This window comes from Amblyomma americanum, chromosome 1, assembly GCF_052857255.1.
Source record: "Amblyomma americanum isolate KBUSLIRL-KWMA chromosome 1, ASM5285725v1, whole genome shotgun sequence".
Taxonomy (NCBI): Eukaryota; Metazoa; Arthropoda; class Arachnida; order Ixodida; family Ixodidae; genus Amblyomma; species Amblyomma americanum.
The window spans coordinates 504,011,620-504,033,855 of record NC_135497.1 but is presented as its reverse complement, the minus strand read 5'-3'; the positions used below and the strand labels follow the sequence as shown (position 1 = coordinate 504,033,855).

Here is a 22,236-nt window from a genome sequence, read left to right as displayed (position 1 = left end):
ACTAGCATAAGACCAGGCTATAGTTGCACGCAACTGATATGGTACGACCCTTTTTCTTCCACTAGGCATAATATGTATGGCAATGACAATAAATTTCTCTTGAGCTGTACAATTCTTCACTTAGGCCATGCACCACACTTCAAGGCTGTATTTAACTTTAGTGCTGTGCCAAATATTCACTGTTGTACTAATTCCTCAACTTTAAATGCAAGAGTGAAGTCACACTATTTCTAGATGCAAAATTATAGTACGAGAATGCCTTCACCAGGATATTCTCTTTATTTTTCACTTTCAATACACATAAAAGATCCTTCATTCAAACATCCTTAATTAAATAGTCAACCCAAGCCTACTTCAGAATGTGCTAAACTTTACAGAGCGAGGTGACCCTATAGATATACATCATGGCAAAGGCCAGCTACTATTTGCACTTGCTCTTGGCAGGCTAGAATTGCATGTCCACAAACTTTTCTTCAGTCTTATTTTGGCTTGTCTTTTGTGCCCCTCTTCTCTTTACTAAATTCTCGTTCATGGAATGTTGCAATCATTGGAACATAATCAAATAATAAATGGATTGTTGTTGTAGTGAGATGCTGGTACTGTTTTTGTTTTTTTCAATGACCAGCACCTAAATTAGATCGGGATGGTACGTGTTAGGCAGGTATGAAGGCTGCACATGTTTGAATAAAGAAACGTACCCCTGAAGTTTTCAATTTTCTGGAAAAGAACTACAACAAATATGCAAAGCAAATCGAGGAGGACGAGGAGGAGGAAAGGAAGATAGGTTAACCAGGGGCCGGGGAAGGGGGTGAGGGGATAAAAAGATCAAGGAGAAAGCAAAACAATATGTATTATTAATGACATGAGCTAGTAGCATAACCTATCGTTTCCTGTTGCAATAGTTCAAGTAATCTCAATAACCTGAACGGGTGTCCATAGGACCGTCGATCATCTCACGACCAAGAAATTGTGGTGTAAAAGCAAGTTACACTACCACATTAACTCCAACAACACATAGCCATTTCCTGCGTTCTCAAGATAAATGGTAGAAAATACACAATGAGCTCTCTAACTTTTTGCAGTGTGAAAAAAATGACGGTATAGGCATACCTGTATGCAGAAGGAAGTGCACTCTCAGTTTTTACTGCAGCAAAAATGCTATCAAAGAAGAAACCTAAAAGCCTGATCTTTCAACCCTAGGATTAATGAGCCCAGAAAAAATTTGATGAATGAAAAATTGCTATGCGAGTGCTCTCAGGAACAATAACTCATCTTTAAGCACAAGCAAAGTTCATGAAAGAGCTAAGGCATTTCATGTCTCAAAAGGAGGCAGCACAAGCATAAAAGCCCCTTAATTCCCACTGCACTCTCAGATTCAGAAATTCCTTGACTGCTCATGCATTAAGCGAGTGAGATCAAAGTAACTTTTCTTCTATTTTTATGTATTTATCTTTTTTTGTAATGCTTGGCTGCAAAGCCAAGTGTTTCACATACTCGGTTCCTTCTTCACCAAGTTTCTCGTTGCAATAACCAGTTAACTGTGAGTAGGCTTTATGTGCAAGTTTTTTTTTTCATGTTTCGAAGAAGTGTGATTGTCTACCAACTTGCCTAGACTGCAACTCTAATCAAGCTATAAGTGTAAATGGAAATTATTCTCAGGCTTATAAGACTATTGCCAGGAGTTTGACAACTAACAAACCATTAATTGTCGACCAGCCACCATGCAGCCAGTTTACCACTGCATAAAATGCATGTAAAGGGCTGGACTGGAAACACACTTGGCCCCTTTTATGCCCACAAACGGTGGATCCAGTTCAGTCATTAAGGACAAAGAAGAATATGGCACCTCTGTGTGCCTCCTTTTGGCGAAATGAAAACAACACGTACGGCAGAAGCACCAGCTTTAAAGGGGCATGGAGGATATGACTTCAACCTATTGCTTTCTTATAATCGATTCCAAGGCTCTTGCTTTCTGTGTTGTTAGTTCTTGCAGATAAAATCATAATTTTAAATTTTTGTCCTCTCTCAATTCATAACAATAGCAAAAAAAACTGCTAACTACCATTTATAATTGAATGGCGCATCACCACAGATCCAGTGAAAGAACCCGTCTTTTTTAACTACACTTTTCTTGCAAAAATCTCTAATGATGACAGCAAATGTATCTAAATTTTTGCAACTTCCGTTTTAAAGCGTTATGATGTGTAAGTATCTTTTTTGTTTTCAGACAGCAGTAATCCATCAGATTTGTCCTTGGCATCCCTTAAAGTAGCAGCAGCTTCGAATTTTTTGCTACAAACCTGATGCTGTATGGTACTTTTATTCAGTATAAATAGCCCAAGCCTCATGTCATGAGCAGACATATATATGGTTACACAGCTAGATTATTCAATTTCTTTTTAAAGCAATATATAGTCATGTTAAATTAAAGTGCTGAAAATATGATGTGTCTCGTGCTAATTAAGTGACGTAATTCAAAGACTGCATTGAAACAAGTGTTTGAAGGGAGCTCCTTCCTAGAAACAGATCTACTTTCTGGTGTGGCTCGTACCAAGTGTTGATGCACTTCATCCTCAGCATATTTACAACATGGGTGAAACTGCATTTACGAAAGTTAAGTGTGCAGTTTTATAGGCTCATCTTAGCAGCCCGAAATTAGGTGGCATGAGAAAAGAGCTGCAGGGGACACAAACAATTAAGGGCGCCCATCACAGCAGATGCCACTTCACTACATAGTGACAGAAATCCGTTTTTGCTGGTGGACACTAAGAAGTGGTGCACTGCTTAGAAGCAGGTCATTTCAAACTTATTATTCGATGCAACAACTTTCCGTGCCATGAAGTGGCTTCCAGAGGTGAGTGAGCATCCCTTCTCTCCTATGATGTTTGAACTCTAGGTTTGTCAAGTTAAATTTCCATATCTTTTTTGTAATCATGTCAGTAATGCATCACTTACAAGCAGTTAAGCTGCATGCACTAGTCTTACCTAACATTTAACATAAATGCGTGTTAATTCAGCCTTGCATTCTCAATATCTTTCTTTGCCCACTACTCTGCAGTCTGTTATATACTAACAAGTTGAGAGTATACTTTTTTATTTATTTATTTATTATTTATTTATTCACGTTGCCTCACAGGCTCCAAGCATGGAGTATTGTGTGAGGGGGGGGGGTTACATAAATAGGGGTAATAACAGGAGCATGAATGACACGATTATATAATGCTGATTGACTGTTACTACTCATTAAACAGGCAGGCGCTCCCGGGAACAAGAGGGTTCTGGAGTTTCTGGAGGCGCAGCAACGATCCTGCCAGTAAATTTGGGTGGCCCTGAAGAGGGCCATTATAGCTTCAAAGTTGATGTTCCCCAAAAGATGAAATTCCAAGTGCTTCAATGCAGATCTAGTATGCAACGGTGGCTCAGTGGTTATGGTGCTTGGCTGCCGACTTGAAAGATTCAGATTCCATCCGGGCTGCAGCAGTCACATTTTGATGAGCATTGAATACTATAGAGGCCTTTGTACAGTGCGATGTCAGTGCATGTTAAAGAACTGCATGGCGGTCGAAATTTCTGGACCCCTCAACTATGGCGTCTGTCATAGCCTGAGTCGCTATGGGATGTTAAGCCCCATACAACCAAATCCAAACCATGCAAAGGATGGTGATGTAGAAGTTGCTGTCTTCAGCACCAATTAACACTTCAAGCAAGATGCTGCAATCTGCAGCTATCTTAATAGAGGCACATAATCCTTCAGGCACCACAGAAATGTAAAGCCTCACTGAAGGTGAAGCAAAGGGAAAACGACATGCCCCCTCTTGTACTGAAGCTTTATACATCGAACTTTATTCTTGATGTACGAAATGGGCCAGATTTTGGTTTCTTGACCAAGAGCACTGTAGCGACGCACGTCCATCCTTGAAGAGTCAATTGGGACTCTAAAAAACTCTCTGCCATTTGGCAAGATGCCAGCTTTGGCATTGCCCCCCAGGAGATCAACAATGACTACAGCGCAGTTATCCACCAGAAAGCAGTCACCGACTTTCACGTCACCACCCACTTGTCCTGTAGAGAGCGGTGTGCACGCCCTCACCTCTGACATTCGTCGGCTGAGTTGCGCCAGAGGCTTATTTGTCGTCCGCAGTCTCTTCTTTACCTTTCCTAGGTAACTTTCAAATGGAAATGCACTGAACTCATCGACAGTGCCATGCTCCAGGCATTGCTCTGCCAAGTGTGCAAGGGTGTGCACATTGTACACGAGTTGTTTTTGTCCGTACAGTCTGCCAAATTCTTGCACAAAGTACCGCAGCAGGTCGTGAGCAAACTGGTTGAGGTCTCTGTGATGCTGAGGAGAGGCAAGTACCCTAACAGATACATGCAAATATAAAAAATGCTTATAAAGCTCATCAGGCAGGATGGATTTCAGGAGAACAGGCCCCAGGTATAGTAAAAAAGACCTGAACTCTGTGGCCTTCCATCTGTCGAGTTCTTCGGTGCCCCTTGGTTTCCTCTGAAAGTACTTTGGAAATGCAGTTGCTGCTTCTCGCAGCTTGTCGTTGAGTGCACTCCTGTCAGCCCGGCTCAGCCTGGCAGCGTGCCCCTTGCATATCCAATTCCTAAGGAGCCGCCGCATAACCCCCAAACAGACTAAATGCATATACTCTGTAGGAAAGCATTTCACCATATCTACGTTCAGAGATGTAAATGGTGAAACACCAGTGTGATGGCGCCGATCCTCTTGCGAACGAAAAGAGGAGTCTGTTCGCTGTGGTGCATGCAGGTCAGGGAAAGTCATCCTGTTTTCCAGATAGTGCCCTTTTTGGCTGCAACGTTCACAGGCATGATAGCCTGTGTGGCCAGTGATTGCCTTCACGAAACTCCTTGCTGGAGCGTCACAGATCACGGCTTTTAAGCACACATTGACGTGCACCCCTTTCACCATCAGTCCGTTGCAACTAAGGTTGCGCACTTCATCAATGAAAGGCCTGAGGTATTCCTGGAGGCACGGAGGTTTCCCTGCACCGCAGTACGCACTGACCATAAATGGTTCAGATTTCTTGATGTTAATTACTCTGCACAGAATTGGCCAGAGTGCAGTCTGGCTACTCCTATGCAGAGGCAGCCCATCAATATTTGCGTGCAGCTCGACATTCTCAGGCGCTGGTCCTTGGCCAACAGCATGCTGAATTCCCTCAGCAAGGCCAAAATGCACAAACGAGTCGCCGTGTTCTAAATTAGCTTTCCGCTCCGTCTGCATGATGGTCCTTGCATCTTTCGGGAGCTCTACAATCCCACGCCGACGGCAGAAGTCCAGCAAATCGTTGATGCAGGCGTGCGTCAAATTGTGCTTGCTAGCTATGCTAGCTAACTCCTGCGCTGTCGAGAGATGGCGATAACAAAGCTCAGGAGACTCCTCACGAGGCTGGCCCATTTCCACGTTCTCAGCAGTAAGGCTGTTCGTGGACGAGGTCTCATCGCTTGAGTCGCACGAGGTAGCGGTATGCTCGCTAGAAAGGCTTTCAGCGCAACTCTCGGACACATAAGCCTGCTCGTTGAGCTCGCTCTGAACAGATGGCATCGACGGGTCTGCAGGTAGCGACGAAGTAGCTCGTCCGCTGCCACTAGCGCAAGCGCCGCTTGCGTAGGCTTCGCTATTCGGCCGTTTGCTTGCTCCGGACGGTAGCGGGAGTGGAGGGGCGCTGACGACGTCCAAGGCCGCTTCGCCGCCCGTTCTCTTGCTTCCGGAGGATTTCAGATGCGTAGACGGTGGCCGTCGGATACCGAGCTCTCCTAAAAGTTCCCTGTACTCTTTTTCGATGATACGGTACCTCCGCCACTTGCTCATGACCTCCGTCTCCATGCTCATGACGGAGCGCTAAAGATCAGAGTGACGAACAATCAACAAACCTAACCGCTCAGAGCTACAGTTAAAAACGAAAAGAGGCCTAACAGTGAAGATACTCGCAGCGCACAAAAGCACAAACATCACAAAAAGGCGTTAACACTGTGCATAAAAAAGACCTCCGGTTGCGAATTATTCGGTATTATATTAGGTCACTATCTTTAGTAAATAAAAAAAATAGTTGAGTTGTTTTTATTTTTAATTCACGGAGAAAATAAGTGGCCGCAGCGGCACGTCTTAGTAGAATGCGTCTAAAATACGGTCGTGCCGCACCTCCATATTTACCACCACTCGCTAATAACTGTTCAGGTCATATAGCCTCCTTGACTCGCTCATCCATCCACTCCAGTGAGAGCTACACTCTACTGTAGTTGCCGGAGCAAATGTAGTCACTGTCTGTAATTTATATTTTTTTGTGATTTGTTTACAGCCTTTCTCGGCTTTGTGCCAGTGATCGATGCAGATCGAGGCTATTTTCTCTATTTAAGCGCTGATAGCTGGTAGAAAACTTGTCGTGAAATATTGTGTGGGCCTCGGGACAGACGGGGCATCAGCCCAACAGCCTTTACACAAAACTCAAGGCACAAAATGCGTGGTTCTAGCGTGGTCCTAAAGTGCGTGGGCTACCCCCACATTGACTGCTTTTCATATAATGTACTAGAATCCTTTACGTCAGGCTTTCAAATGAAGCACAGGTACTCCAAAACGGCAGCATGAGTACGGAGAAACGTACGCCGGCCTCATGTGACGCCGCTGATTATTCGTAATATAGTCCGAGGTGATGGCGGCCGTGCTAGACATCTTGTCTTCCCGCATACACCTAACGGCTTGTGTGCGTCAAGTTGGCTCAGCATAGCACCTGCCTTGCGATTAATTGTGAATAAATTGGCTATACTGGAAGGCCGCTTTAATCGGTGCATTGAAAAGTAGAGAACGCTGCTACGCAGAAAGAATACATATGGAAATATACACCGATGATCAAAATTTGCCTTTTGTTGGATTTGTAATCGGTGAAATTAATTTGAGCGAATGAACAAGGGCTTCGGTGGAAGACCCCGGCCCCTGTCCGGCGAGCTTTAGCTCTACCGTACGGTAACTACGCCAATTCTTTTGCGAAAACGCTGAGTTGCGTGCAGCTACGCAGAACGACAACACCGAATGGGAGCAGCACATATGTTACATTTCAGGGCATGCGGTAGGGTTTTTTCTAGACAGCCCCGAAATATCTTCCCCTGATCAGCATCTCTGACAAACGTTTCCTGCTGGATAGGTGCCGCAGCGTTTCTTCTTTTTTTTCCTGCATTAAATGTGAGCTGAAGAGGCATTACTGCGAACCTAAAGCTTCTGAGTGACCGGCGCCGACCCGAACTCCATCGGTTTTGTCTATTGTCCATTCGGTGATTTCGTAGCAACAAAGTCAATTTATGCAATCGAATCTGACAATCGCGTGCTCAAACGAAAGTTGACGATCTGTCAGACAATACCCGGTTCTGCGTGATAAATGCAAAAAATGTTGGAAAGCCGATAGACGTTCCCGCTGATGAAGTTGAAGGTCACATGACCGCGCATGTCGAGATGATGAGCCGTACGTATGGGTTCAGAAACGTCTATCGTAACCTGGACATGGTCAGTGACTTTCAAATTCATCAGTATATCATGCCTCCAGACGGACTTTCCCATTGATGTCTGAGCTGGCACTCTCTTTGTTGTCACTGCCGTCATCAAACGCAGCCGTCAAACAAATGCTCAGCTAAGTCTTAGGGCTGAGACGGGACAAAAATTCTTGGCCGGTTTAAAATCCTAGCAGCCTCCATTCCCGGCCATACCAAACTTCACGTACATGGAGGAGCGCTTGCAAAGTCTTGTTATAGATCTACATTCTATTTCGCAGGTAGGTTTTATAGTGAACGAGACCTGGCTGAACATTTGTTCGGTGGCTGCGTTTGATGACGGTAGGGACAACAAAGATAATGCCAGCTCAGACATCAATGGGAACACATATATGCTAGGGCTCGACGAAAGTTCGTCTCCATGGTCAGGCATGATACTGATGAATTTGAAGGTCACTGACCATGTATGGGCCAAACTTTTCCCCTTCGAATCAGGTCACGATGCCTGAGATCCCTCTCTAGACTACTTCCGTCTATTGTGCTATATCTTGTCTAGCCGCAACCTCTGTACTAGAGTTTGTCTTGGAATTTATTGTAGTGTATTTATTTTATTGTGTTTAGTGAAAATGTCGTGAGCTGTACCTATATGCATTGCTGAATGCATATCATTACTGAGTGAGTTTACTGTGCGATGTTTTTTGCGTGTTGTTATTTTCCCGATACTGCTATGCTTTGAGAAAAAAATAAAACACGACGTTTATGATAAACACCACATTTGCTTAATCATGAACTCGCTTGCAGGCAAGCCTTGCGCTACTTCTAATAGTATTATGTAGATATACTTGCGAAAAATAGTTTAATATGGCTAAGGAGTTTTCCATGCAAAAACAAAGTTTTTTGGCTTTATTTGGGCTACTACGGAGGCCAGCTTGGCTACCTGTGCTTGGAGCTATCTGGCAACCCTTGCTGCCCGTCCGACCGCTCCGACGGATGCCATCTCTTTCTTTGTTCGGTCGTCGCTGTGTATACATCGTGTTTTCCCGTGATCTTCAAGCCCGCCACTTGCGTAAGTATTTACGCTTTTTTGTTAGTAGCTTCTTTTGTTTCCTCGTGAGCCTACTGTCATGAGTAGCAATAAGGGGAGAGGCGTCATTTGTTGCCCTGTTCTGTAATTGTACTATTTTATAGTCATGTGGGAGGCTAGCTTGCCACATGGGTTCGGACCGACATGTGCACCTTCAATTGTATGCCTTTTTCATGCACTTATTTTCTTAACGCTGCGTTGTATTGCTTCTGAGATGTGTCGCGAGACCTTCGTGCGAGAGGAACATGAGAATAGGGCGAGCGAGCTTGTGAAAAATCAGTTTACGCACTAATCTTTGTTTGCATCGCTTTACTCCTTGCAGCATGCCACCAAAACCGTTTGCGGTAGTGAAGTTCCCGATGGAGGACGACAGCTTGGCTGTCGTCCCTGTCGGGTGGCTGTCCCACGACTGGCAGCATTGCCACTGGCCGAAAAGGCGAGCCGCGGAGGTAATCCGCCTCGCTCGAGAGGAGGCGGACCCATCCGCCCCAGGGTGCGAGTGGTTCCGCTGCCCAGTCGCTGTCGTCACAACATGCAGTAAGTGGTTTTATTGCCGGGATAACGCTATGTGTGCAATTGTGAATTGTGGTGTCTAGCATCCCGAAGCGACGCATGGGCTGTGACGGGCGCTGTATTGGAGGGTCCCGGATTTTTTAACCGGCTTTAACGTGCGCCAACACTTCACAGCACACGGGCGCCTTTTGCTAGCCTGTCAAGTGACTAATCTTTTCAAAACTCGGAGGCTAATGAATGATGCACACATGCATTTGTGAGCTGATATCATTGCTTCATCTGCATCAAAAGCGATTGCCAGTCCAAATTCGCATGTGATCTCAAACACTGCAATGCCTTGTTTTATGGTGATATCCAGTTTTCGAGGTCACTGGACTCTACAGGTTTGAAAACATTTAGGACTGACTGTGCTTTGTTCTTGTCCAAGTTTATCGCTCGTGATTGAAAAGATATCTCTATCACATGGGCATTTCAATGACTTTCAAACCAATTGTCTACGACTCAGGAGATGAACACTAGTTGCTGCACAGTTAGCTGCAGCAGCAATTGAGTCAATATATGGCTTGCTCGTGACGTGACTTCTGCTCCTATCAAGCGCTGGCGGCCATGCCGCCAAACCACTCGATCCCAGACCGTCCGCCTTGCGTGGCCTGACTGCTCCTTAGATGCTTTGGATTATTTCCTTATCCTTTCAGGCGTGATGCTGCCTCCACAGGGGAATTGGCTATTCAATGCAGGCTATTACTTTGAACTTGCTGGATCGGTGCATGTGCGCTGCACAAAAAAGGTGGAAATGTGCGACAATATGCATGCATACATAGTGTGGCCGGGTTACGATGCAATGATAGATGATGATGTGGTCTGAAGTGACCCACAGGGATCGTGAACTATCTAGTTTACTCTTCCAGCTTTGTGACATTAGAAAGAATGGAAACCTCAAATCATTGGAGGTACAAAAATATTTCACGAGCTGCTGGTCGAGGATCCTGTCTGCAACGAGTCTACGATACCTAAAGCTCGGCCTCAGCATGCTGTCCTTTCTGCCGTTGTTGCTGGCTGTGGCCGTGGTGATGAACCACTTTGCCTAGTGCTGTAGCCAAGGTATATGCAGTGACGCAGGGCCCAGTCTGTGTTTGGGTTGTCAAACAAGTCAGATGGCTTCACTCGAAACAAAAACATTCACTTCTTCAGGGTGTAGTCCTTGCTCACCATAGCTTTGCAGACATTAAGTTCACGACCCAAACCTCTTATCTGTCACAAAGTGCACTCTGTACTCTTGTAAATTGAGACTCTTGGGGTCCAAATTGTCTTGCTTAGTCCGAGCCAGCCACAACCTGCAGCTCTTTGTGCTCTGGGATCTTGGAGTTCTTGTGCTAAGTTCATGTTAGTCTGCTTCTTCTTGTGCCTGTACCTGTCGCTATGATTGGAGCCACTGAGGATAATGCACAAAACCATAGTGAAGCTGCGGATGGACGGGAATCAACTCTGTGTGAGCAAACAGAGGCAGCGGTAAGCTAGAGGCAGTCTGGCAGTGGTTCAGCACAGCATGGCCGCCTGGCAACCGATGGGCACTGAATGCGACATGCGGGCCATGTATAATGTATTGAGACAGTGAAGCAGCACGAAACTTGGTGGTGATTTCGAAGGCCTTCAAGAGCGGCAGTGTGCGCTCTTGAATTTGGAAATCAGAGCCTTATAATTGGCGAATAATTGCTGATGTTTAAAAATATTCAGTTGAACCTTGCTGTAACGAAGGAAACCCCAAAATGTCTGTTTTAGCCGTTCCATTCTTATGGCAGTCATCGACCTTTGTTGCAAATGGATTTCATGCTAACAAGCTTATCTACTACAATGTTTTGCTAATGTGCGTGAAATTTGACTCCACATTGCAGTGGCACTGTGAACTAGTCGAAGAAAGATAGGTGTACAGAATCGGGTGGTTTGCTTTGTCACTTGAAGGCTCCGCTGGTACTTTCTTGCATCACTTTTGCTGTGACAATATATATTTGTAACGCTGTTCCACGAATTGCTTGAAAGTAATGAGATAGAAGAGCTGCTGATATCATTATGAAATTTTTCTGCTGCCAGCAAGCAGCACAGAGAAATCATACAAACAGGAGGATGTCTCTCTGCATTGCAACATTTGCTGCACCATGACAGTGCAGTTATCAGGAACCCAGTCTATATAATAATGTTCAATTATCGAGTGATTTCTTCTGTAGGGTTATATGCTAAACTGACGGGACCAAAATATGCTTCACTTCTAATTAACTGGAAATTCCAATTAAGCGGCTTAAAAATATCGGGAGTCAACTGTATAAATTATTTAGCGGTTTTAGGCGAATAATACGCAGTGATCTGTGTATACACTGATGTCTACCGCATCATTTGAAAGTGCGCACCAACAAGCTGTGGTGTCAGTCGATGCATGCGCATGTACCTGTTAGTTTTAAGTAAGCAAAAGCATTGGGCGCACAAGACAGGGGCAGCTTTGAAACCAAAATTACTGCACGTGGTTGGTGATCAGTCATTAAAAGCCTTACAAAAAATTAACACAGATTTTGTCTTTTATACACAGATAGCTTAGTGTGTCACCAGTGTGCGTTGCGGGAGCTTTCAACACACACAAGTGCCTGCCTCATGCCCTAATTTAAGTAGATCAACTGAATATGTCAGCCTTGCCAACGCTTGCCTGTTTCTTGCAGAGCCCACATGAGAACGGCTAGCTGTCTTCCCACAGGCCTAATCGCCTGCATGTAGTCATAATGACCAGGCAGTGGAAAGCTTCTGTGAAATGTAGAATTGGCAATGGGGAAAGTAAAAATGCAGTGTTCTGTACTAATGGGAGGCTTCAGTGCCAATGTTGGCAAAAAGCAGGCTGGAGACCAGGCAGTAGATGAATATGGCATTGGCACTAGGAATAGCAGAAGGTAGGTATTGAGTTCGCTGAACGCAATAACTTGAGAATCATGAATACTTTCTTCAGAAAACGGAAGAGCCGAAAGTGGACATCGAAAAGCCCTAACGAGGAGACTAAAAATAAAATTGACTTCAAACTGTGTTCTAACCCTGGCATTGTGCAGCATGTGGAAGTAATCAGAAAGGTGTGATGCAGTGACCACAGATTGGTAAGGTCTCAAATTAGTCTGGACTTGAAGAGGGAACGGAAAAGACTAGTAAAGAAGTCCATCAACAAATTAGCGGTAAGAGGGGAGGTAGAATAATTCAGGATTTCGCTACAGAACACATATTCAGCTTTAACCGAGGAAGACAACCTCAGTGTAGACGCAGTGAACAATAAAATTTCAGAGATATTACCGAGTGCAGTGAAGAAGTAGTTCAGGGGGAGGAGTGCAGGGAAGAAGTTCTTTACCAGTAAACTATCCAAGCAGATGAAAGATTTGATTAAGACATGAGAAAGTGTGAAAGCCTCCAACCCAACAGACAAGATAGAACTGGCAGAGCTATCAAAGCTGATCAACAGGCGTAAAGTATACGACATAAGGAAGTATAATATGGAGAAAATCGAGCATTCTTAAAGAACTGTGGCAGCCTGGAAGCAGTGACAAGAAGATTAGGCGTAGGCAGAGATCAGATATATAGGCGCTTAGGGACAAATAAGGGGGCAATGTCATTACTAATATGGACAAGTTTGTCAAAGTAGCAGAGCAGTTCTATACTGACCTATACATTATTCAGAGTAGTGAGGACAATGAGATTGGCAGTAGAGAAGAGCAATCAAACGTTCTGCCAGTAACGAAGACCGAGGTTAAGAAAGCTTTAGAAGCTATGAAAAAGGGGAAAGCAGCTGCGTAGGACGCGGTAACTACAGATTTGTTGAAGGATGGTGGGGCTATTGTGCTAGAAAAACTGGCCACCCTGTATAAGCAGTGCCTCTTGGCATCGACGGTACCGCAGTGAAACTGCCCACATTCAGGGCCACTGCACAGAATGCCTCCACGACAAAGTAGTCCGTTGTTAAAAGTTCTTTCAGCGCAAGCTAGAAGCTAATCACAGGAAAAACTTATAAGGTCTGTATTCTAGAATTTTGGTGCCTGGCTGGTTTCATAATTCAATATAGTTGCATTATCGTTTACCACCTTCCAGCCTAGCAGGAAATAAACCACATATGCAGCAAAGGCCACCGATGCTACCACAGAGGCTGTGTGCTTGGCCACCAAGGTCACATGATAATCTACATCCCTTCCCTACATTTCCTTTCATAGCCCACAGGCTGCTTCAAGATGCCTACTGTAAAGTGTTTGTGTTTGCAATAGCCAGGAATTATTGCATTAAAAGTAATATCCAGGAATTGTTGCATTAAATGTTTGCCTTATTTTCATGTGAAGCAGCAATTTTAGTGTGGACTGCACTTGAGTTGGGTGTTTGATCTCTAACCTTTTGCAGGATCATACAAGAATGCAGAGAAAAAAGCTAAGAAATATGAGATGAGCTCTGCAGTGGAAAGCTCTGCAATTTCTGGTAAGTGGAAAATCCTAAATTTTTAAACATTAGTAAAATTAATGCATATTCAAAATATGCACGCATTTTTCTGTTTTAGGCAATGAAGGTCCGGATGGGCCTGACGTCCGGCTGCCATCGCCACCACCCCGGCTGCCATCGCCACCACCCCGGCTGCCATCGCCACCACCCCGGCTCCCGTCGCCACCACCCCAGCTGCCATCGCCACCCCGGCTGATATCACCACCCTGTAAGCCTTTATCTGTGTCTAGCCTTTAGATTTGCATTGTTTCAGTTATGGCTTAGTGAATTTATGGTAATATCACATAGGAGAAAGGGGGGACACCCACCCTCTAGCCGTGCCTGCTTTTTATTGATCGCAAAAAATGCATATGGGTGACTCATGAATTTGAGCTCAATTAAGACCCTGTTGCAAAACTGCATTAAGTCTGCTTTCCTGCATAGCAAAAACCCCTTTACCACAGAGTCCATGCGAGTCCTTGAAAACCTTTCAAGAGGGAGAAGTTATTTTCAAGGGCTGAAGAACAATTTGAGGTGAAGGCAACGGAACAGATTCTTTCAGTTGTCAACACGTGTGCCCTATCCTTAGACGATGTCATGGCCAGTTGATACAGTGTTAGGTGGTAGCTTTAGAGATCACTTCTTGGTTTTTATCGTTGTTACAATGTTCTTTTTGGTGCCTTTAAAATCACCAGTCACACCTGTGTAGGCATGCGCTGTACCCTCAGAAGACCGAAGCATGCGGTGATTGATGTCAGACGTTCTTTCTGAGAAAAATGTACCCGGGCGTTGTTTACGGCGTCCCGTGTTCCGAATGTGACAGTGTCTACATTGGCGAGACTGGCAATTTTAAAAGGCACCTAAAAAAACATTGCAACGATAGGTTTGCCGAGAAGAGCAATTGTAGTGAGGTACTGTAAAAATTGAGTCATGAAGTTTAGCATTTCATTGTTTTCAAGCAAAGGATGGAAGGTAGAATATAGTTTTTGTACTGAAAATTTAAAAGTGCACAGAAGACAGGGACAAGAGGACTGGATGGGACAAACGCTGCTCACAACTGGGTTTATAAACATTTTTCATTAACAGCCCACCTGTGAAGTCATAGTCAGCATTGACTTGCACAATGTAACTGCCAAAGGCAGGAGAGAATTTTAATATTGTAATTCATCAGAATGTAATCAATTGCCAGCAGAATAAGCAAGGCTAATCCCACCTGTAGCATGCAACTCAAATCTGCGGTTCTCTCATTCAAGTTGTTCTTGTGCTTTCAAATTTGCAGCATGATACCAGCTGGGGCAGCATACAGCTTCGTTAAGGCTTTTTGTGTTTTTGAGGGTCCGCCAGAATAAAGGAGCAGTTTAAATTACTAAATCTGGTAGAATGAGATGACACCCTGAACAAGCATGGTCTTAATGAATGGGAGCTCATAAATGCTTAATGCTAATTCTGTACGAGGCAGTTACGGTGTATATATATGTATCCTTTCAGCAGAAGTGCTGATGTAGCATTTTGGCATTATCTGTGTAGCATTACCTGTTTTATACTGAGTAATTTTTCCGTTCTTCCTGCATCAACACTAATGCTTCATGTTCGTGTCCAACTTCAGCCCTGCTTAGCAGCCACTCAATGGAGGCGGCCACACCAGCTGGTGCAAATTGCACTGCGGGCTGCCCGGCTGGTTCGGCCTCCACTGCAGGTGACCTTGAGGATGTGGAGGAAGCAACTAGCGATCGTAAGGCTTTTCGCTTTCTTTACTTGTATATGAAGAGCCTGAAAAGACGAGAATGCAGTGAGAGGATAGGATGAGAATCTATTTTTTTGAAGTATGAGCCTAAACAGGCCTTGGTAGAAGTTCTGTTTTGCCTTAAAGGAGGCCTAGTTGGTGGATATTTCAAAACGTGTGCTTTGAAAATGACCACTGTTTGTATAAATATGCCTGCTGCAAGTAATTCTTAATAGAAGTACTGAACCTAAGCGGTGATAAAATTTGCTACTTGACACTTCCACAGCTCTATCTCATTCCTACTAACTAGTTGCAGTGTGTTTTCCCGGCGAGTAGCAGTTTGTTTCCTTTAATTTCTTTTTTTGGTTCTGGATTGTGGTTTTGGTTCTGTTATTGTTGTTTCCTTTGGCCTATGCCACTAGAAAGCCACAACCTTTTAAAGACGGACCAATAGAAATAAAACAAACATTACAGATTGTGGCTCAGGACTGCAAAGTGGTCACTGTACTCTATACAGTTTCTCTAGTTTTTGTGCATATATTTTTTATGTGCCCAGCCTGCTGTGCTTTCTCACTACCACTGGCAGCTGTTGTCACAATGGAAGAATACACTTATGGCTGTTTCCATCCTTGCCATGATGTGACGGCAATCAAAATGGCAACCAAGCTGAATAGAAAACTGGTGGTACATAGAAGGAACAGTATTCAGAGCAGCTATTTTTAACTAAGGCATTGTCAGTGCATGGTGCATTTTTGATATATAGATCTGCAAGGGATAGAGCAGCTGTGCCTTGTGGTGGAATCAATGGCAATTTAGTAGCTTAATGCAGAGCATGTTGACGCCCAGTGTTGGTTTACATTACCATCATCGATGCTGCAGTCCCACAGGGTGTTAATTGTTCTGACGTCCAGTGAAATCTTCCACAGCAGTTCATCATCCTGCAGAATCTCGCACTTCACAAACAACCTCACCATGACATCGTGTAGAACAGCCACAAATATGTTCCCTCGAGGCATCCACCACATTTGCATTACCCGTCCTGATATGTCAAACTTGCGGCCAGGTGCGCAGTTGTTCTCTGAAGGATGACAGCCATCTTGAACATATTCGTGAAGAAGCACCGAATGCTTAAGGGGCATTCACTCTTGGACACTTGGCGGAGAGAGCAAGCGAAATCCTCTGCCACCGAAAAAGCTGCATCGTTCACACTTCCCAACCACCTCGTCTGCGCTCATCGTCTGTGTGTCGTCTGCTCAAGGCGTACACAGATATGGCAAGAGGTTAATCCATGCTGTCTACATACAATAACTGTATGCACGCTTACTTACGCTAAATGCAGCTATTTTGCCAGACGTTACGCCATTTCTAGCATTGTCGCTTTTAAATACATAAGATTAGCCTAGTGGCGCCATCTGGTGGTTACTCTCAAGCCTTTTTAAAAAAGGAAAGGATCGTCACCTAAAATAAAAAAAGAACACATTTATCACTCACACTTTTTTTATGGGTGAGATGAGACAAAGCGAAAGAGCGCTGGCGCTTTTATGGGCATTGAACGCGCTCAAACAGGCAGTAACAGCGACGAATTCAGTCCCAAACGAGGCGTCCCGCACCGAAGGGCGTCGCCATGTTTGTTGCCGAACTTCGTACTCTCCTTCCTATTGGCTGACGGGATTCGGCGGATTTTTTTCCGGTGGCAGAATTCGGTCCTGGACCGATCAGGCTTACCGCTTGGTATTTCGGCGCAATCTCTGCCGCGGCAGCGGATTCCGCTCGTTCTCTCTGCCGAATGTCCACCAAGTGTGAACGCGCCATTACTTGGCCCTGAGCACAATTGATGAAGCACCGCATTACAAACTGGTAAAATATGTAGCCAGGAGACATTACATGCATCAAACAGCCACAGAGAAACTGTGTGCGTGGCATCAGCTCTTTTGTCAGCTGCAGAAGAACCAACAACAGAGTGAGCTGGTGCATCAGTGAAGAACCAAAAACAGCGCTCGCCCATCTTCTAGTCTGTCTTTATGGCGCTGTTTTTAAGTTTTCATCAGGTACCGGCACTCCCTGCAAGCGTTGCTGTTCTGAGTGGCAGTTCCACTGCAATTGGAACAGTGCCCCTTTCATCAACTATCAACACTCCCAAGAGTGCTGAGCATACAGCTAAAAGTAGAAAGGAAAACGAAAAATCGTTCTCAAGAACCATGCAGAAAATTCTGGGCAGAGCTGTGGAGCAAACATAAAATTTCATTTACCGCATCATCCCTGATGCTAGTTTGTCTCCCCTTTATTTATGGTGCCATGCTCTGATTTTCGGTTGCAAGCCAACACCCGCATTTCGGATTTTCAAATTTGAAAACAATAGGTCGACTTGCAAGCGTGTAAATGCAGTATATTGCTCATATTGCGTCCTTGAGGTGTAAATATATACATCTGCTGTGAAAGCCTGCCCTCACTGGAAACCTTGCTCGTTTCAGCGACAATGCTCAAGGTGCTGCGGCTGCTGCTAGAAATACGGCAGCAGCAGCGGGAAATCCTGCAGAGGGTGAGCCGGCTGGAGCAAGCTCGGCAAGAGCCGAGGACACGGTCGCCGTCTCCTCCTGTGAGCTCCCTCCCGCCACTGTGCCCTCAGCTGCCAGCCTTCAGTATTGAAGATTTTGAGGCGGCAGAAGCTGCTGTCAGAGATGACAGAGTAGCAGCTGCCCTGGTAATTTAATTTTTCATTCAATGTTTTATTACAGTAGTCTGTTGGGTGCTTAATGTATATAGTTGAGATATTTATTGAAAAATCTGAGCCCCAGAAGTAGATGCTTGCCATGCCTAAGCCATAATCATGCTGTTCTTGTATAAGTTTTCAGCTAATATAGTGGGAATGGATGAATTTTGAAAAGTCCGCACATAGTAGGGTTACTGTGACATTGTTAATAGTCTGTTTTATTACAACTGAAAATTCCGGAAACAGTCGCGCCCACTTATACCGAACATGACAGTTGCATAGATTACTTTATACTAAGTCTAATTCCTGTATTACAGTGAAAAATCCAAACTCTCGTACAGAATTAACATTTGTTTCTTTTTTATTCGAAATAAGTGCCTTAATTGTTTTTGCTTCTTCTACATTCGAAAGGAATGCATTGTTTCTGTTCCTTCTAAAATCGGATTGAACGTTTCTTCAAAATAGACCCTATTTAATGCACTTTATAAGCTCCCAAGCGCAGCCGTGTGCTCCTTATCAAGATCCTTGGCTATAAGCGGACTGCAGGCACTATGCAATTAATCCCCATTGCCGCTTTCACGGCAGCTAGTGGTAGGTCAGGCCTGTTGTCATTAGCTTCCTACTAGTTCAGTGCTTGTAGTTCACATGGCATATTCGTTTAAAAGCATCAACTATAGGGTTCATGACCTTTGCAACAAAGCACACAAGATGGTACAAAGGAAAGAAATTAACACGGACAGCACAGCTGTATCGGGGTATATAGCACAATTTCAGCTGATGGAAAAGGTGCGAAGGAAACAGGGCGAGAATTAACAAGAGTAATTAACATTTTGATTAGTAATTATATGCTGTCATTGACATATAGCACATTCTTGGCCACATGAGCAAGTTCTTCACTGATACTGATGGGGTACTAAGGCAAGGTTTACCTGCTTGGATATATGAGGGTGCAACTCTGATGATTCAGACGAAAATCTCTGTTACCTTGAAGTTTGAATTACAGAGTACTGTATCTGTGCTGCTAACAATGCTTTCAATAGATATTTTAAGGCTGTCTTGATTTATTTAATCACAGGACTATGTTATGCTCTACTATACTATTTGTGGCACATTCCATCAAAGTATTGAGCCTCATGAAGCTAGTGTAGTGTAATGTTAAGTCTATTTTTTGGTATGTATTCTGTTCACAAAGTTTGGCTGAGTTAAGGTGGCACACAAATTATTTTAATTATTGGTTTGAGACGATTGACTGGGAGTGCTGTTTCGGAGCTAATTTTTACATTATTCGTTGTTTTCCAATTAAGGAGACAGCTTTGATCAGTCTTTTGCCTGGCTATTGCTTTTTATGCCTTTCATTAATTAAAGTGCAGTACTCCACTCCAACCAGGACAGTTTCAAGAACCATAGATGCTAATTTTAGTTGCATATTTTCCCTGTAGTGATGCATAAGACATGAATCACCGTGGAGTATTCCCTTACGAGTGCTAAACAATTTAATATTGAACTTCTTGATGCTGTTACGGTGGTCAAAATGTAAGAAGTGTTTCACATGAGGTGTAAAAAAAACACTATAATTGCTGCTGTGTTGTAGCAGGTATACTACGATTACTTTCGAAGTCACACCGTTGTCTTTGCTATTGCGTTCTACAAGTTAAGTGGTTATAGAATGTGATTTTTCATGTGAAATAACCGTTGGGCAACTGCAAATTTTTCCTTTCAGAAGAAGCAGCTTCTCCGCCTAGGCGGAAACAATTTAAAGGAGGTGGCGGCGAATGTCATGGGTGCTGTGATGGGGGTGGCTGTACAGAGACTATTCAGCCTGCGGGGGAGGAAAGGAAAACGGCCATTCGTTGGCACAAAGCTGTGCAGGGTGGCAACAGGTATACCTGATTTTGAATTGCTGTAGCTTTTAATTTAGAAATATTGAGATTCCTGCTTTTAAACATGTACAAGTTTTTCCAAGCTATTTTCTTGCTGTATCTTACTGTAATTTTTTATAACAGCTGATGAATATTCTGTTGCTGTGTTTATGTGATTAGTTTGGGGGTCTTAGTCATAAAACTCCATAAAGAAGCAGCAGATGCCCTCAATCAAACCAATCATTTCCATTTGTCATATTGTAATCCGTTGTCATGAACTTCCCTGCAATGGCCACTTTGACGTTGACTGCAGTGCCTTCATGATAGCTCATTTTTTTTGCATTTCACTACTGTACAGTACTTGTGTTGTTTGTTGGGATACCTTGCGTGTCAGTAACGTGTGGTTTTTCTGTGTCAAATCATGAACTTGGATTTCCATATGCTTGCAGGAAGTGTATCGTTTTAAAAGTTGCATTTCTTGGTCTTAATGCACACTCACCTTGCACAGATGCCATCTGCGAGAGGCAGGGTGTCGACATCCTGGCAGCACAGGGTTTTATTGGCAGGTGGCTGCCCGGTGCGTGCGACCGAGGGGGCGGCCGAAAGAGGCGCTATGCGCAAGCTTTAGAGCCTCCTGAGTCTCACGCTCAAGCGCCACCTGCTAACCCCTGTGCTGGGTCAGCACCCTGCCCAGGCGCGCCGTCAGCCTCCTGCCCTGCAACCCCTCCAGGCATGGCCATCCTGTCCCCCTCAGGGGTCCACCCAAGCTCTGCCCCCCCCACAGCCTCCTCCTCACGCCCAGCCACCCTCCACCCAAGCTCTGCCCCTTCCCCTGCCCCCCCCCACAGCCTCCTCGTCACGCCCAGCCACCCCACGTAGCACCCTTGCCACATGGGTTATTGCCCCACGGGCACATGAGAAATAAAAAAACATTTTTCTGAAATTCCTGTTTGCTTGTTTCATTTGGTAGCTGCTGGACATTAAGTAAAAAATGTGCATGAAATATTGTTTGCAAATCAAAATACATATGCAATGAAAATACTGCATGCAGTTTTGAAATTTTAATGGGAGTTCGAACCAATTGCATATATATACAGCTAGAAGTCGCACGGTATTGAAAGCCACGGACGGGACCTCTAAATGCATGCGATAATTCTGCACTGGTCTCGGAAAATAATGGAAATGCCTAGAGGTAGCCAAGATATGCCGGTATCCGAAAGGCCACTATTCGGCCATATTGGGGCCACTATTCGGCCATATTGGAGCCACTATTCGGCCATATTGGAGCCACTATTCGGCCATACTGGAGCCATATTGGGCCCTATATTGGCAGTGATGTTTGGGCCATTCTTGGCATTCAGATTGGCTGAACATCGGCCCAATCTTGGCGGGAATGTTGGGCCATGCTTGGAAAGAGTTGCGATTTGCCGAAATGCCAATGAAGGGCCGATATTCGCGCCAATTTTCGCCAATGATATGCCAACGGTGGCCCGATATTGGCGTGCTGCTTGGGCGGTGATTGATGTCAGACGTTCTTTCTGAGAAAAATGTACCCGGGCGTTGTTTACGGCGTCCCGTGTTCCGAATGTGACAGTGTCTACATTGGCGAGACTGGCAATTTTAAAAGGCACCTAAAAAAACATTGCAACGATAGGTTTGCCGAGAAGAGCAATTGTAGTGAGGTACTGTAAAAATTGAGTCATGAAGTTTAGCATTTCATTGTTTTCAAGCAAAGGATGGAAGGTAGAATATAGTTTTTGTACTGAAAATTTAAAAGTGCACAGAAGACAGGGACAAGAGGACTGGATGGGACAAACGCTGCTCACAACTGGGTTTATAAACATTTTTCATTAACAGCCCACCTGTGAAGTCATAGTCAGCATTGACTTGCACAATGTAACTGCCAAAGGCAGGAGAGAATTTTAAAATTGTAATTCATCAGAATGTAATCAATTGCCAGCAGAATAAGCAAGGCTAATCCCACCTGTAGCATGCAACTCAACTCTGCGGTTCTCTCATTCAAGTTGTTCTTGTGCTTTCAAATTTGCAGCATGATACCAGCTGGGGCAGCATACAGCTTCGTTAAGGCTTTTTGTGTTTTTGAGGGTCCGCCAGAATAAAGGAGCAGTTTAAATTACTAAATCTGGTAGAATGAGATGACACCCTGAACAAGCATGGTCTTAATGAATGGGAGCTCATAAATGCTTAATGCTAATTCTGTACGAGGCAGTTACGGTGTATATATATGTATCCTTTCAGCAGAAGTGCTGATGTAGCATTTTGGCATTATCTGTGTAGCATTACCTGTGTTATACTGAGTAATTTTTCCGTTCTTCCTGCATCAACACTAATGCTT

At 44.3% G+C, this 22,236-nt stretch overlaps 2 protein-coding genes across 2 annotated transcripts; one reads left to right on the top strand and one right to left on the bottom strand.

Annotated features, from left to right (window-relative positions):
* Positions 1–3,268: 3,268 nt before the first annotated feature.
* LOC144116138 (uncharacterized) lies at positions 3,269–5,934 on the bottom strand. Its single transcript, XM_077650841.1, has one exon. The coding sequence runs from the start codon at positions 5,861–5,863 to the stop codon at positions 3,776–3,778; it is 2,088 nt and encodes a 695-aa protein (XP_077506967.1). The 5' UTR covers positions 5,864–5,934; the 3' UTR covers positions 3,269–3,775.
* Positions 5,935–8,261: 2,327 nt separating this feature from the next.
* On the top strand, positions 8,262–20,811 carry LOC144116137 (uncharacterized). Its single transcript, XM_077650840.1, has 8 exons — positions 8,262–8,575; positions 8,916–9,130; positions 13,514–13,588; positions 13,668–13,817; positions 15,195–15,320; positions 17,783–18,012; positions 19,742–19,901; positions 20,389–20,811. Exons 2-8 carry the CDS (start codon positions 8,917–8,919, stop codon positions 20,757–20,759), a joined length of 1,326 nt encoding a protein of 441 aa, XP_077506966.1. The 5' UTR covers positions 8,262–8,575; position 8,916; the 3' UTR covers positions 20,760–20,811.
* The last annotated feature ends 1,425 nt before the right edge of the window (positions 20,812–22,236 follow it).

Coding starts and splice junctions, on each gene's coding strand:
- LOC144116138 (XM_077650841.1), bottom strand. CDS start 5,863: ATGAGCATGGAGACGGAGGTCATGAGCAAGTGGCGGAGGTACCGTATC.
- LOC144116137 (XM_077650840.1), top strand. CDS start 8,917: ATGCCACCAAAACCGTTTGCGGTAGTGAAGTTCCCGATGGAGGACGAC. Junction 9,131..13,513: donor CGCTGTCGTCACAACATGCA/GTAAGTGGTTTT, acceptor AACCTTTTGCAG/GATCATACAAGAATGCAGAG. Junction 13,589..13,667: donor GGAAAGCTCTGCAATTTCTG/GTAAGTGGAAAA, acceptor TTTCTGTTTTAG/GCAATGAAGGTCCGGATGGG.